Source organism: Thunnus albacares, chromosome 3 (genome assembly GCF_914725855.1).
Source record: "Thunnus albacares chromosome 3, fThuAlb1.1, whole genome shotgun sequence".
Lineage (NCBI taxonomy): Eukaryota > Metazoa > Chordata > Actinopteri > Scombriformes > Scombridae > Thunnus > Thunnus albacares.
The window spans coordinates 11,420,172-11,436,616 of NC_058108.1; the positions used below are offsets into that span (position 1 = coordinate 11,420,172).

At 38.7% G+C, this 16,445-nt stretch overlaps 1 protein-coding gene across 1 annotated transcript; it reads right to left on the reverse strand.

Moving 5' to 3' along the window:
- Window positions 1-1,398: 1,398 nt before the first annotated feature.
- On the reverse strand, window positions 1,399-12,490 carry LOC122979156 (von Willebrand factor A domain-containing protein 7-like). Its single transcript, XM_044346385.1, has 17 exons — window positions 12,297-12,490; window positions 11,734-11,870; window positions 11,471-11,615; window positions 11,245-11,338; window positions 10,603-10,731; window positions 8,358-8,544; window positions 8,042-8,211; window positions 7,649-7,761; window positions 7,418-7,534; window positions 7,154-7,327; window positions 6,874-7,006; window positions 6,626-6,778; window positions 6,145-6,237; window positions 3,064-3,335; window positions 2,773-2,906; window positions 2,310-2,469; window positions 1,399-2,084 (listed from the first exon to the last, which is right to left on the reverse strand). The coding sequence occupies exons 1-17, from the start codon at window positions 12,477-12,479 to the stop codon at window positions 1,704-1,706; spliced, it is 2,775 nt and encodes a 924-aa protein (XP_044202320.1). The 5' UTR covers window positions 12,480-12,490; the 3' UTR covers window positions 1,399-1,703.
- Between the last annotated feature and the right edge of the window lie 3,955 nt (window positions 12,491-16,445).

The window sequence follows — 16,445 nt, forward strand, 5'->3', positions numbered from 1 at the left end:
TTTACTGTGATAAAAGTATAAGCATTAACAAATAATCTCGTTTGTCTCTAGCCATGTTATACATAGTCTGGGTTTAAATTGAACTGGCAATTGTCACCTCTGAGATTCCTGCACCCTCTCCAGGACAGAATATAAAAGCAACACAAGGCAATGTAAAATGACATCTAAATACAATTAAAAAATGTTACATTTGGAAATGAAAAGAGGCTAAAATAGAATAAGACAGATAAAACAGGAGAATAAAAGTGACAGCGTAATGTAAGATATTAACCCTCAAATTTGATTTGATGAAAGGCAGCAGCAAACAGAACAGTCTTCAGCTGTGATTTAAAAGTACTGAGAGTTGCAGCAGACCTGCAGTTTTCTGGGAGTTTTCCAGATATGTGGAGCATAAAAACTGAATGCTGCTTCTCCATGTTTAGTTTTTACTCTGGGGGCAGAAAGCAAACCTGCCCTAGACCACCACAGAAGTCTAGATGATTCATAGCGTAGCAGCAGATCAGTATTTTGGCCCCAAACCATTCAGTGCTGTATAAACCAACAGCAGTATTTTAAAATCAATTCTTTGACAGAAAGGAAGCCAGTGTAAAGATCCAAAAACTGGAGTGATATGATTCACTTTCTCAGTCTTTATGAGGACTCAAGCAGAAGTGTTCTGAATCAGCTGCAGCTGTCTGATAGAATTTTTAGGGGAGACCTGTGAAGAAACCATTACAGTAGTCAAGTCTACTCAAGATAAATGCATGGACAAGTTTTCCAAAGCCTGCTGAGACATAAGTCTTATAATTCTTGATATATTCTTTAGATGATAGTAGGCTGACTTTGTAATTATCTTAATGTGGCTGTTGAAATTCAGGTCTGAGTCCATGACTACACCAAGATTTCTGGCTTGGTTTGTGGTTTTTAACATTATTGACTGAAGCTGAGTGCTGACTTTTAACTTCTTCTTTGGCTCCAAAAGCAATTACTTCAGTTTTATCTTTGTTTAATTGAAGAAGATTCTGGCACATCCAATTGTTAATTTGTTCAATGCACTTACGCAGTACTTGTATTGGACCATAGTCCCCTGGTGATATGGTTATGTAAATTTGTGTGTCATCTGCATAACTGTGGTAACATATTTTGTTGTTTTCCATAAAATGGGAGGTTACATTTAGGGCCTATAGTTGCTCATTAGTGAAGTGTGTAGATTGCTCTTTTTTGAATGGCTTGATGACGGCAGTTTTCAGGACCTGTGGGAAGACACCTGAGAGAAGAGACGTGTTGACAATCTGTAGAAGATCTGAGGCCATGAAATTTGAAATGATTTTGAAAAAGCCTGTAGGCAGAATATCAAGGCAGCAGGAGGAGGATTTCAGATGTTGTATAATGTCCTCCAGGTTTTTATGAGTGATCAGATAAAATTGTGTCACTATTTATCATTCAGTTTTTAATCAGTGCTCATATGTTATCTTGGCAGAAGACCATCACCAGTAGAAAATGTCCATCCATAGTGGAAGCACATTGTTTTAAGTAATTTACAGTCATAAAAGGGGGATTATTCAATGTAGCCTGACCGATACTGGACTTTTTAGGTTGATATTGATATATTGTTATCGATATTTGGAAGTAAAATACCTTTAGACTTTACCTGTCCACCTCTACTGTCCAATGCCTGATGCAGAGAACAGACATGAGATACTGCGAAACCTAACCAAAGCTCTTCAAGTTCTTAGTACAGAGGCATTTACCAGCAGGCACAGCCACAGTGGCAGCGACAGAGTCAGAGCAGGAGGGCAGGCAGAACGTACAATGGAGTGATAGCACTTGCCCACATTGCCAACTTTATCAACAGCTATAAACTCAACAATCTGAGAGCAACAGGAGGCGTTGTAGTTTGCCTGGATGATGGGAGAGCTCAGGGAGGTGTATGTGAGGGTTCCACCACCTTGACGCAGAGAAATGCGCTCAATCCCGGTGCCGTTTCCATCAGTAAGGTTGGCTGATAGCTCCCACTGGAAAGGTTTACACTGAGATACATCTTGGGGACAATCATCAGCCAGTACACTAATCACTTCACACAGAGGCTGAATAAAATCTGTAATCTGGACAGAACAGAAAAAGAAAGATGGGAAATGTATGCATGAATCACAGTGATTTTTGAAATTGGAACATGAAACTTCAATTTAGATCCGTAGGATACTTGTATATAACTTTATGCATCTGTAATAGCCATCTTTGTGGCTGGCTTTGTAGCTATGTTTCAAAGCCTTTCTATTTATTTGTTTTAATCTTTCCAACTAGGTGTGAAGGAAAATTTGATTGGTTACCTTATTAACAACAGACAATCTAAGAACAGCGTAATTAGAGTCAACGCCACTGGATGACTTGGCTTCCAGGGTCAGAGTGACATCAGTGCCTGTTGGTGTGTCAGCAGGTGGCGTGATGGTCAAAGTAGCATTAGTATATTGTCCGGTTGTCAAGCCTAGGCTGTCAAGTGAAAAAAGAAAAGTACACTGGTTACAGGAAATTATTGTGAGCAAGCCACACATTTGATTTGATATATATAGGGGAGATTCTTTGCAGATTGATGTGGAGTAACACCTTTGGATGACTCAAACTTTTCTCCAACTGTGGGGTGGCGTACTTGTGCATGGTACTCCACCCAGATGTAACTTTGCCCTAAGCTACAGGCAGCAGGAATGGGAACTTGAGATTTGAGATGTGTTGGCATTGATCAGGACATTTAACAAAGTTTGAAACAAAGAATGGCTTTTGGCTGCTTCCCCTCACCTGTTTGGGTAGGACATGTGGAAGTCTCTGTTATTTCTGGCACTGATGAGGTATTGATCTCCAGAGCCCTGGGTCATGACACTGAAAGGGAGCTTGAAGGCTTTCCCTGGCTCTACACTGCTGTTCACCAGAGCCTGCAGGGAAAAGTGGTAAGAGAAGAAGTTCTTATACTCTTAGAGAGTTCAAGGTCTGCAAGAGTTAATATAATTCAATATGTAATTTTTATAATGAACAGGATAAAAACTGTGGGGACAGGTACATGAGATGTGTAGAGGAAGTGAAAAGACTGACCTGGATGTTCACTTTGGAGACAGACATCTGGGTGGTAGACTGCCTCTGAAATGTACTGTTTGACTCTTTGTCAGTTCCTTTCAGAATGACGACAAACTCCCCCTCAGGTACTTCATCAACTGTCACCAGGATGTCTCCGTTGCCCATGTCAGTTATTGTACCATTTCTAACAGCCTCAGGACCAGACACAATTACCAGGCCAACATCTCCAATTGTTATTGAGGATGGGCCTTTTCGACCCATCACTGAGAGCATCAGGGTGGCTGACTGGCCTGGTTGTAGAGAAGAAAGATGCAATGTAGGGGGAAGAACAAGAGGGAAATTCGTTTTCATGGTCAAAAGTCAGCGGCTGATTTTAGAGTTAACACTGTACACTTTTAGGAATGGGTTGTGGAAAGATGCTGCAATTTGCACTACCTCATTTTTAAACTGGGATACACCATCATTTGTGGACTGAGTGCGTTCACATGTGCACTAGTATCCTGGTTTTGAATCTTATCCTGGTTTTGATCATATGAATGAAAATGAGTGAATGAAACTTTATTATTGTGTCATGCATACAACTGTATGCCCAGCCCACATGGGTTTACAAGACACCATAAATCCAACAAGCCAGAACCTGAGTACAACGCATATATTGTAAAAAGAAAATCTTTCACCCTTAAATCTAGAGACCATCATGAAATAGTAAAGACATTCTAATTTACTGTCAGAAGCTTACCATAAATTACTAAGTAAATACTAATTAAACTATATATCTTGCTTTCTTTTCCAAGCTTTTGAGAAAGCACACTTGAAGACATCAAAATTAAACAGCTATTCCAGTTTTTGCTCATCTGAACACCAGAATATTTCAGGGTTTTGTCGAGCAATTTCACAAAACAGTAACTCTCTTAAATTATCATAATTTGCACAGTACAATAGCAAATGGGACTCACTTTCCACTTCACCCAGATCACAATTCTCACACAGTCTATTTTCCTCCGGAATATTTTTGAATCAACCAACATCAATAGGCAGAGGAAGAATACCAGCTCTCAACTGTGAAACCAAAGATCTTTGGCTTCTAGATAAACGAGATGTTACATATAATTCAGGACCAAAATTCTGTTTGATTTGCATATATGTCCTTAATTTTGGCTTTGAAAGAACATTTTCAAACCATTTTTCTTCAAATTTCAGTAAATGTTTATTTTTAATGGAGTTAACATTACAGCACAGATTATTCCTATAGATATACAGCATATTCATCTCTAAAATTGAGTGAAGCTCTTTTGCCCATGGAGAACTATATAATTTACTCCACATAAATACTTTCTTATTTATTCTATCCTCTGCCATTTTGATTAGACGGTTCCATAGTCGGATCATTTCACATTTTCATTGGACAGACCCTGGTACCCAACCCATGTCTTCCTGAACTGCTGGAATTGGAGCAAATCAATGAACCCCCAGAAAACACCTTATAGCTCTATTCTGTATGAAGTCTATAGTTTTAGATTCTTTTAAACCCCACACCCCTGCAGCATAATTCAATATGGGGGAGACACAGGCATCGTAGACTTTTTTAACCAATATCATTACATACTTTCAATTTAGTAATAATCGATCCCAAAGCTTTCCCAGCCGAGTCAGCAAGGGACCCAATTCCAACCTCATAAGTCATAAATTCATCAAGAAATAAACCCAAGTATTTATTACCACTAACATACTCTGCTTCTTTCCATACCTTTCAAAATGTATAATGTATAATGAACAATAATGTTCAGAAACCTGGATAAGGTGTTAACATGCAACAGTATCCTGGTTTCTATCAGAGTACTACAGTTAGCATATCCAGGTTTCTCAAAACCAGGATAAGGCCTTATACAGTTTTCTGAGAACAGGATAAGGTGTTTACACGTGCAAAGCATAACCAAGATACTCGAAAACAGCATCAGCACCAGGATGCTAGAGTGCATGTAAACATGTTTCTGACCCATTCTGAGTAATTTGCTTATCAGTCAAGCTAAACCTGCAGGAACTGTTTTTGGCCGCTTGGGGGCAGCAGAAACAGGCTGTAATCATGTTGGCAAATAGAGTTGTTATGCAGAGCTTTACAGGTGCCTATTAACATGTCCAGCAGATGTGGAGCAACATTAGTGTTCATTTGAAATTGTGTTTCTGGCCACCATTTGATACCTGTTTTAGCTCTGTCATGAACTTCATGAACTCCTGAGGGAAATATCTGACTCTTTAGCTGCTAAATGCTCCCTATGTTCACCAACTAATTGCTAACTTTATCTGTCTACAGTGGGTTTATCAGAGCTTTTTTACTTGCTCTCCACATGTGCCCTTTGCCTGCTATGAGCTTTGAGAGTGAACCAAAATAATAAAGTTTTGTCTTAACACCAAAACAACAAGCTTAAAGATGCTAAAACGTTCCTTAGAGCTGTGGAGAACTGTAGTCGGATGATTATTGCCTGTTGGTTTGTGGCTAGAGTGACACCTTTTACATATGAGTAGTGATGTGATCCATCATTAATGTGAAAAAATATTGATTATAGCTGCTTTAAATAGGTATTGCCTTGTCTGCCTGAAGTAGGCAGTGATGAAGTAAGAAGGTTGTTGTGTCTTTATTTTTTTTTCAGTTTTCTTCCATTCTTCTTCCATATTCTTCCAATTTGAGCAGAGGTCACTTAGGAGGTACCTCTGGTGACTTAAATTTTTTAATGAGGCAGTTGTAGCACAGTGAAATCTAATTTAGATAAAACATGTCCAGCAATTTACTACAAAGTAATTTGTAACATTTTTTTCATTCATAGCCATCATATGATGACTCACAAACAATAATTTGAATGCTTGGTATTATGGGTGGGAAATTTCCTTAAAACTTTTACACATGCTGTATGGTTGGAAAAATATGTACAGAAATATAATTACATTAAAAAAATATAAACCCCTACCATAGGTCAAAATTAAAAATGACAACAAAAATGTCGTGGGACCATAGCATTTATGATTGATAATTACACATACTTACTCTGTGTTTTTAAAATGTTCAGTCAGGATGATACTGTTTCTTTATTGCATGTACTCTACCTGCCTGTGGACGTCCACTGAGTATTGCATAACCTGGGTGAGATCCTTTGAAGCTCTCCACAAAGTCATAGATAAAGGTGATAGTACTCTGGCCTGGAAACATATGCACAGACTGACGGTAAATACAGATACACACCAAAAGAAGCTCAGTGCACTTTTATGAGATCTGACTGAATGCCTCTTAACTGTTGAAGTTTTACTAACAAATTTGCAATAATTTGTTATTTGGTACTTTGAAACCAGAATCACTATCAATCTAGATGTTTTGCATGGACAAAAAAAGCAGTGGGAATAAATGTGAGCATGCTACTGATTAGAACCCATTTTAAATGCCACAGTCAGGGTCGGGGTGTGAATATGGGCTTGGATCACCTTAAATTAAGGCAAATTAAGCTTATATGTGTATGTATAAGACACAATTTCAACAGCAGGTTCGTTTTCTGTAGGACATTGTGTGATTATCAAATTATAAGTATCTGACCTGTGACTTTAAGTGTGTATGGTTGGTTGGAGTTGATGTTGATCTGCCAGGTGCCTGTCAGCTTGTCGGCATTGAGACGAATTCTCCTCAGGTTACCTACTGTCTGAATGGTTCCCAGCTTACCGCTGGCCTCACTGTGGCTCTGACTCACACCTGGAATTTACAAGAATGAAATTAGTCATCAAGTTGTTTCACAATGGCATTCTCAGCAAGAAAGATTGATTGCTGCATTGGGAGTGATGTGTTACCTGCAGGGTTGGTCAGTGTGAAAGTAATGGATGTGCCTGTGATGTAGATGGTGATATTTTTCAGAGGTTCGTCCAACATGAAGGGGAAGGTCTCCTGCTTCCCAGGGTTCCTTGCTCGCTGAAGGACTGTCACCTGAGGGAGGGACAAGAGGAACCAAATGAGTGATTTACCTCTCGATTCTTCATAATAGTTTAATCATTTAAGGCCTGGTACATGCTTCAGATAGTGGGAATTGTATAACGGACTTACTTATGCTTAATCAGAACTGCACAATCTTACCACGGCTGAAGTGGATGTGTCAAGGATGACGTCTGTGGCCTCAGGCAACTGTTTCTTGGATACGTGGATCGCCTGGCCTCCAGAGACCAGAGCCAGGTCCTTGTAGTCATCAAAGGAAGCAGCACTGAGGGAACGATGGCGCCTTGTGCTGATGTCAGTGATGAAGAATGACACCTGTAGATGAGTTAATAGGGAGATTATAACCCCAGCCTCTCAAGTTAAATAGTGAGTGAACATGGGACACAACTGGATGTCAGTATTTACCGTTGACTTGGTGCTCCTGATGAGAGCATCAATAGTATCCCTGAGGTCGATGTCTTTGAATGTAGCATCAGTGAAAACATAGATGTAGGAGGAGGCAGGGGCACCGGTAAGAGCCAACTGGAGACATCAAAATAATTAACCTGTTAAGTTCATTCTGAATCATCATACTCTTAGAGGGATCCATAAAAATATGTGGAACTACATTTTGAAAATGTCAATCCATTTTAGCACCTGAAGTCCTGATAGGCACATCTCAGGGGGATCACCACCTCCGTTCACTGTGAGCTTAGAGATTTCTGTTTTCATCTTATCAGCGTCTGTTGTCCTGATCATAGGTCCAAACTCTACATATAAAACACAAAAAGGGCTAAATGCTAGTACATCATTCTGGTTTGGACTGTATCATTTCTCATCCTGCAGAACGACTGTGACTGTATGCTGTGTAATATACTATATGCAATTCAGTTTGATAAATCTACATTACATTATATTACACTAATATTTAACTAGTGTAACAACTATGTAGTCAAGCATAACATAGAAAACAATATATGGCAATATCACAACAACAGGGGTCTAACAGCACTAATGGTGTCCTAAACAGCTGCATAGAAGAGTTCATACCTGGGTCATTGAAGGTCACCAGAATGTACTCGGATGGCTCGTCCTGTGTTCCTTTTTTGCTGTCAATGATTTCATAAACAACATCCCTGGCTGCATCAATGTCATCTGACATACTGCCAGTGGTGTCAATAACAAAACACACAACAGAGGAACGGGCAATGCCCATCATTCTGTGAGAGAGGTGAAAAATTAAAGGTCAAGTTAAACCTAATAGACCATGCCACAGTGTTTATTTTCATCATATAGTATAATTCTTTCTTTCATTCATGCACAGCAAATAGTTAGATTGAGATGTTTTTCACGTCTGATGATTTACCTCAGGAAGTCATTGTCCCCAGCGGCCAGCCTGATGTCCTCCAGCAGCTGAAGGCTGGCGGCTGTGGCTGCATTTACAGCAGCATTGTGGAGGGCCACATTGTCCGAGCGACGCTCATCTTTGCTAATGCCTCTGTGAGGAACTACTGTGCTAGTCAGGTCAGCTGCACCTCCATGGCTACATTTACCTGTCACAGGATAGAAGGGACAGGTTGAACTGGGACATGGTTCAAAAAGCTATTTATAGTAGACTTGTGCCTGCAATGTACTCATGTGTGCTTTTCCTAAGAAGATTGACTTGCCCGTCATGAAAAATTATGTTTGTCTTGTACTCTAAGTAGAACAAACATGTTTTTAGACAACTGGCTCATGAGTGCAAACTCAATAAATGCTGGGATATCTTGAATGTCATATGAGAGTGACAGAAGAGATGTGTGTTAGTTATCGGTTTAAGTCCCCCTCTAGTCAAAAATGTGTTTGAGCTTTACTGTGCAGAATGATGTATGTGTAGAGTTTGACACTAAAAGACCAGATTAAAAACCTAGGAGTAACCATGGTTGGTGAACTAAGCTTTAAGGATCATATTAATAACAGCACCAAGGTTGCCTTTTTCCACCTCAGAAACATTTCCAGAATCAGAGGCTGTCTTTCTCAGTCTGACTGTCATGAGCAGGGTCTTCTAAACAAAACAATGCATTAATTACAATTTATCCAGAACTCAGCTGCACAATTTCTACCCAGGACAGAAAGATCAGACCATATAATTCCAGTCCTCCGGAACCTCCACTGGCTACCCATTGTTTTCAGAATACAATTCAAAATCCTCCTTTTGGTTTATAAAGCACTTGCTAGTCTTGCTCCACAGTACATCTCAGACATGCTGTCAGTTTATAACCCCAACAGATCTCTCCAGTCAAAAGGTGGAAATCTCATCCGTGTGCCTAGAGCACTTTCAAAGTCTGGTGAGATGGCTTTCAGTATTTCTGCACCTTAAAAATGGAACAGTTTGCCTGCTGAACTTCCAACACTGTTCTTTCAAAACCAAATCTGATTTTAAGGGGCGGGCCCATGAGCATGATTTGTGACATCTTAGATAGTTTGGAGCCAATCGTGGTCTAGTATGCAACTTACACAAGTGTGACGTGCAAACTTGAAGCCTCCAGTGCACAAACATTGAGAAGGGACTTTAGAGTGAAGGAGACATCTTGTGTCCAGCAGTTAAACATTTAAAACAACAACAACATTTGTTCAATATTTGTATATTCAGAGATTCTTGATTTTTCAATGACGGAGAAGGAAAAGATGGAATTTTGAAATTTTTAACGAAGTAATTGTACCTTTTTTGAGAGAAAAAATTATTTTAGATACATATTATTCCGAGGATGTTTTACATATCTTACGACATGTCTGGCGGGGATCTTTAAATGTTTTATCTAGATTCCCAATAGAAAATTGATTTGCTTTCTTGCAGAGAACTTGATAAAGATTGACATGTCTCTCATATCTGTCTGTCTAGCCAGCAGCCAGTTTGCTAAGCTTAGCATAAAGACTGGAAACAGGGGGAAATGAATAACCTGGCTCTGTGCTCTGTGTCCAGCCAGTAGCTTCTCTTAAAGTCCATAATTGACACATTATCTCATTTGTTGAATTCATACAAAAACAAAGTGTAAAAATAACTTTTGATGTTTTATATGTGGGACTATTTCTTGGCCAGGAACAGTCACTTTCTGGAGCCTCAGCTGGTGGCGTGATGTCAGTGGTATCAATCTTCTTATCAAACTCTTCTCAAAAATATTTCCCAAAAGGTGCATTGGCTGATCCTATCCCTGTTTGTGAATACATTAATGACTTCATTCTTAATGTGGCCTCCTATATAAATCAACATTTTTCGCTAATATTAAATATAATTTGCTAAATCAGTAAGTGAAAAATCCTCTTGTTTTGTTTGCTCTTTCTGTCATGGTGTGTTTGTCGAGTCATGTATGCAGGTAATAATGATTTCATATCAATGTTCACATATTTTGACTCGCTGTGGAAATTAATTTCTTGCTTGAGGGAAATTAAATCTGAATTTATTTAATGTGGTGGACCTTGATAGGGCATCTGCACAATTCACAGACTATTGTTGGTGATCACAAGCCTCACTTAGCCTTTTGTTAAGAATCAGTAGCCCTGACTGTGAATGTGGGCCTGCGTATTTGAATATGTGTTTAAATATGGTTTGGTGAGATCTTTGTCACTGATACCTTTAGGCTTGTCAGCAGAGAAGATTCCCATGTAGCCTGATGTGAGTTTCTTCTCTTGCAGGATGTTGGGAAGGATCGGATTGGGGCAAGTTCCACTGGCACAGTCACGGCAGGTGGCAGTATCGACGTCTACACAAGCAAAATGCAAAGAAGATGTAGAGTGAAATATAAATTTAACTGCAAAACAAGGTAAGTGAGCATCACTTACATGGGTTGACAACTGCTGTTCTTCTGTATATGTTAGGGATAATACACAGAAATGCATGTGGTCAGGAGTCTTGTAGTTTTCATAACTGTACAGTCAGAGTGGAAGATCCCACTTATACCAGTCTCTGCAATTAAGATGTGTGTATTGTTTTTATTAACATTGAAATAAACTTGACTGCTTTAATAGATAGGAGAAAGCTGGTAACAGCTGTGTAGTCTTCCAGCTATTCAGTTACTTTGTTTTTCATTTAGAACAAGTTATCTGAAAGTAATGCACACCCACCAGCCACTCTACTCTTTGGTCTATAAATATCTTCCCAGATCAAGTTTTACCCAGCCTACAATGATATGAATATTGTCTACTTTATGACATTGAACCCACCATAATATACAGATAGTCCTCCTATGTATATGGCAAAAATAATACACACGCACCTGCTAGGTTTTCCAGAGGAAGGTCTGGACGTATGAGGGCGATGTATGGCTCTGTGTATCCCAGCTCCACCCAGTTACTGTGGCTGTAGAAGTCCTGTCAGTACATGGAAACACACACATTAACACTTTATAGACACAGTTATCAATACTGTCTGTTATTCCAATGTTTTTCTTACCTCTCTTTTCAACATCTCCATGCCCAGGACTTTCCCTCCACCTCTCTCACCTGTAGTGTATGAAGGACTCTGCCCAGTGTTTCCCTGGCAGCCTGGAAGTTTTCCCTGGGAATGTTAGCTTTAATGGCCGTCATGCCTTCCATGATTAGGCCACGTCCCTCCAGGAAGGTCTCTGAGTTGAAGTGATGTGGAGCACTGAGGGAATTTTCCGCAGGTAATTACTTGGACAGTTTGAAAGCAAATCTAAAACTTTGCAATACATACATTCATTTATTTCATTTCTAATTATCGTGAGCTGTTATTTTTTTCCCACCTGTTGGCAAAGTCACGGTCTACCAGTCCGTGCTGGATGAAGATCTCTTGAAGAGCAGAGTGAAACTTGGCGCCTGATACTTCTCCTGTTGCTGTTGGGCCAAGACAGGCCTGGACCAGCTCTTCAGGAGATGAACCCTGCAGTCAGAGGGAAGAGGCTAGAGGTTACAGCTGCAGTAACAAGTCAAGAAGGGAGAGTGTAGTACTATGGACGTACGCAAATGTCTGTTTGCCTTAAGAATGGAGCCATGTTTCTCACAAAGAATAGGATTAAGAAGTTACAAAAAATCAGCTTAATGACTGTTGTTCTAGATACAAATGACTCTTATACACCTCCACTACTCTCATCACACTCAGTTTCAGTAAGATTTGATGGCTATATTTTAAAAATGTAGCATGAAACAACCACAAAATTATCATTTATCCAGTATTCTACATACTGTATATCAAGGCTGAATTAAAACACACTAATATGTTGAAATGAGGGTGAATGTGTGTATATTGGAGTGTGTGTGTGTGTGATTATGTTTGTGCTGTTTGCACAGTTTTATCTTTCAATCCTACCGTGGGTTTGAACTCATGACCAGCAGCTTCAACCACCGCTCGACATGTCTCTGTCACTTTTTCTAACAGGGCCGTTCCTGTAATGCTGACATGAGTTGAAGCCCCACCCCAGATGGAGATAAAGGCAACAGTGGGCCCTGATAGGACCAAGGCCAGCAGGGCTATGCCGAGCACTGAAGTCATGATCAATCTACAGAGAGAAAAATGTTATTAATTATCATGTGAATTACGGAAAAAGACTGTCAGTTAAGTTGGTTCAATGGATACGTGTTCTGATTGTGTATACTAACATTGCCAAATGTTTCTGGAAGATATATTGGAAGATGCATTAATGAATAATGAGAATGACGTTATGATGTTATTTCAGTTTTACTGAAAATGACAAAGGGAAAAGAAAATGCCAGGAACAGTGTCAAATATGGAGATTTCAAACCCAAAATAATGACTATGTAAAGGAGAAAAAGAGAGAAAATTAATATATAATGAAGAACTGATTTTTAGGAGCCTCATCTGCCCTATTCTGAACCAGTATATTTGTACTTTGAACCTAACATAAAGGGTTAAAGACACACATTAAATACACTCCTGAAGAATGTCCTAGTGTGCCACTCCCAACCAAGCATATAATTGCACTTTTTTTCCTATTATTTGCTATTCAGACAGATTTCTCAATAAGAGTGATTATGTAAACACTGAGCTGAAAGCCATCGAGACAATCAGTCCCACCTCCTATACAGCAATATTTACAACAAAGTTCTGAGATAAACTGCAACAAAGTGTAAAAAGAAAATGAAACCAAAAACTATTAAAAGTATTAATATATAAAATATATACAAAAAGGAAATGTACAATGAAAGTAGCTCACAAAAATGTACATTTTATTTCAATTTAATTGACAAACTGCACATGAAGTAATGTAAAGGAAAACTTTTTTCAAAAGGAAAACTTAAAAAATGTTTTAATAATGTACTGTATATATTGATTACTTTCCCCATCAAAAACTACTATATGATAAAATATAAAATAACATATAAAGTAGATGTGTTATATAAATAACACATTATCTACACCTAAAATTATTTTGCCATAATCTTTTCATTATTATAAAAAAAGTCAAGAATTTTTAAGAATGTTTTTTTTTCAAGAATATTTAAAATTACTTAATTTTTTTAGAAGAAACACTTCAAAATGTCATAAGCAATGTGGAAAAAATGTGACAGTAACTTGTCAATTAAATTAACAAAATTAAACTGTTGAAATACAATCATACCTTGACGTGTCTAACCTCTGATGACTCCAGTGACTTTACCAGAAGTGTCAGGTGCAATCTCACCACCCCTTTTTATGTTTGAGGTTGGAGAGGGTTGGAACTGCAAAGCAGGTTATCTGAAAGAGGTGCATGCACATGTGTGTGTGCGTGTGTGTGTGTGTGTATGTGTGTACTATCTTCCCCTTCATGTGACTGCCAGTCATGCACAGCTATAATCTGATTAAACTGAAATGGTTCAAGAGTTTCCCTGGAACAATAACCTGGATATCATCATTACTCATCAACTTATTAAAGCCCCCAGCCAGTGTACTTCCTGTTTAATGGTTAACAGTCTTTCTCAAATTGTCGGACATAATCCATTATCATGGCAACTAGATTGCCATTCTAGCACACAGGCAATGTGTCAGAATGGTAGTGATATTATAGCCTAACCTGTCCACTTAATACAGCATTCGCTATATAGACTATGTGAAATCTATAGGCGGATTCAGATGATGGCTTCTTTATTGATGGACCATCTAAACATCCAAACATTTATGATCTGCTCACTGTATATTCTCCCTTACATAGTCTATTAAACGAACAGTGTGGCTAATCAATAGTATCAGGAAATGACTCCGAAAAATATGTTTCAAAATGAAAAAGGGCTTTACCGTTCACAAAGGTTCAAACAAGGGTGGGCAAGTTAACATATGACTTGATACATCCCTCCCACATCTCACATTGGAGGTGGAGGAGTGGAGGGTAATGATTCCAACAACATGGTGTAGACTTTGAATAGCATTATATAATATTCACTCATTTCAACATGTCAGTTGAGCTATGCTTTCTGGTCTGTCCACATGCAAACATGTAGACTGAGTATGAATTACATTTTCAAGTGAAATATTCCCTTATTTGATGTGTTTTCCATTTCATCCCTGATCTGTATCCAGGATATACAGGACTTAGTCAAAGCTTGCCAGTGTGCTGGGATGGATTATAGTCTTAAATGTTCTGAGGTCAGAGCGTGATATTTTCTATAAATTATTTTCTCCTCATCTTCACTGCCTGGGACTTTCATTTTAGTATTATACACAAATAATTTACTTTTATGTATCTATTTGTTTGTTTTTCATGAGTTCATTCTCTCGCTGTCATAAATACCCCTCATAATGATAAAAAATGCTTGGCAGTATACACAAAAAGTTTACTTGACAAACTAAATATGAAATAAATATTGTCCACAGCTTTACTCTCTTTTTTAAATTTGATTTGTTGATACGTTCTCCATGTACTCATCTATCACTTTCTCCAACATATTCCAGCTAACTTGTCAGGCCATCGGGACATTATCATTTCTCGCCAAATGACTGTATGACAATGTGCTTTTTGAAAGAATGTACACTCATGTTGACTCATGTAGATGTTGACTGTTTCCAGATGAGGCCAGATGTCAGCCAATTGATATGAAATTGTGGCACAGATTAATTGCTATCATTTGTTACACAAGCTTATTTTCCAGTGTTACACAAGGATAAAAATGTAAATGAAGTTATGGATTAATGTTTAAATTATCATATGGTGAATTTTGTTGTTTATGCTGAAACACAACCTGATGCTTCTCAGCCCTGCTAAAAAACCCTTTTACAGAAAAAGCTCAGCAGTTTCAGCGCTTCATCAGTAAGTTTGAAGACAACATAAACATTGTCATTACAGAAAATGTTATTTTATTGGGGGAAATATTATAACACAATATGATATTATAGTTCTTATGCAGGGTATTAAGGTCAACCAAGTCAAATTCATTAGCATTACAGAGTGGTTCCTCTATGTTCATTATTGGAAATATGTTCAAGCACTCTCACTTCTCAGGTAACCTCATTAAGGTATCTCAGGTGCTTTGTTTTTCCTCTGAGAAATAGTGTACTCAGGTCTAACCATGTATGTGGACAGGGCAGAAAGTGCAGCAACCCAGAAGATGTAGCTACTTCCTGGAAAAAGCCAAGCGCCCCACCTTAAAAATCATTTGACAACCTCATCTCATCTCCTCCCAGATCCAAAGGTCCAAATAGCACTATGGGTGGAAAGAGACAGTGAAATGGCAGAGAGAGCAAGAAGACTGTGGTTAGATGGGAACTTAAAAGGAGAAAGAAACACATTGAAACATGAATTAAAGTGAAAGTGAGGGATGGGACAACAGAAAAATAAGATAAAAGAGCAAAGAAGAATGAGTAAAGAGCTCAGAGCAAGAAGATTACAAAAGTAGGAACAGGGAGCAGGGGTGACTAACTAGTTTTGTAATTGGATAACGAACACTTTCGCAAGGTGTTGTGACTTATTATGTAGGCCATGATACAATTAAATTAAAGCCACTATGTTGGGAGTTTCTTTTTCTTTTTTTCTTTTTTGCTATAACTATTATTATTTCATCTCTGTGCATTCAACACAGAGGTGGGTCTTTGACATGTCAAGTCAAGTCAATAAATGGTAAATGGTAAATGGACTGTACTTGTATAGCACCTTTCTAGTCTTCCGACGACCCGCTCTACCTCCTGAGCCAAATCACAACAGAAGTTATCTCAGGGCACTTTTCACCGAGAGCAGGTGTAGAACATGCTCTTTCATTTATAGCAACCCAACATTCCCCCATGAGCAAGCACTTGGCGACAGCAGCAAGGAAAAACTCCCCTTTAACAGGAAGAAACCTCAAGCAGAACCGGGCTCTAGGTGGATGGCCATCTGCCATGACCAGCTTGTAGTGCTGTGTACCTAAGTTCATGTATTCTATTCATGTATTCTAACACTCACTCATCAATCATCTTATCAGCATTTAGGGTGGAGCAAGGGGAGGTATATGTATGAGTGTGTGTGTGTGTGTGTGTGTGTGTGTGTGTGTG

Bases quoted from the DNA above. Each gene is read 5' to 3' on its own strand.
- LOC122979156 (XM_044346385.1), bottom strand. From the start codon at position 12,479: ATGACTTCAGTGCTCGGCATAGCCCTGCTGGCCTTGGTCCTATCAGGG. The intron at 7,535-7,648 runs GTGCTAAAATGG...TGATGTCTCCAG, and splicing joins TGTGCCTATCAGGACTTCAG to TTGGCTCTTACCGGTGCCCC. The intron at 2,470-2,772 runs GTGAGGGGAAGC...TTCACTTGACAG, and splicing joins CACATGTCCTACCCAAACAG to CCTAGGCTTGACAACCGGAC.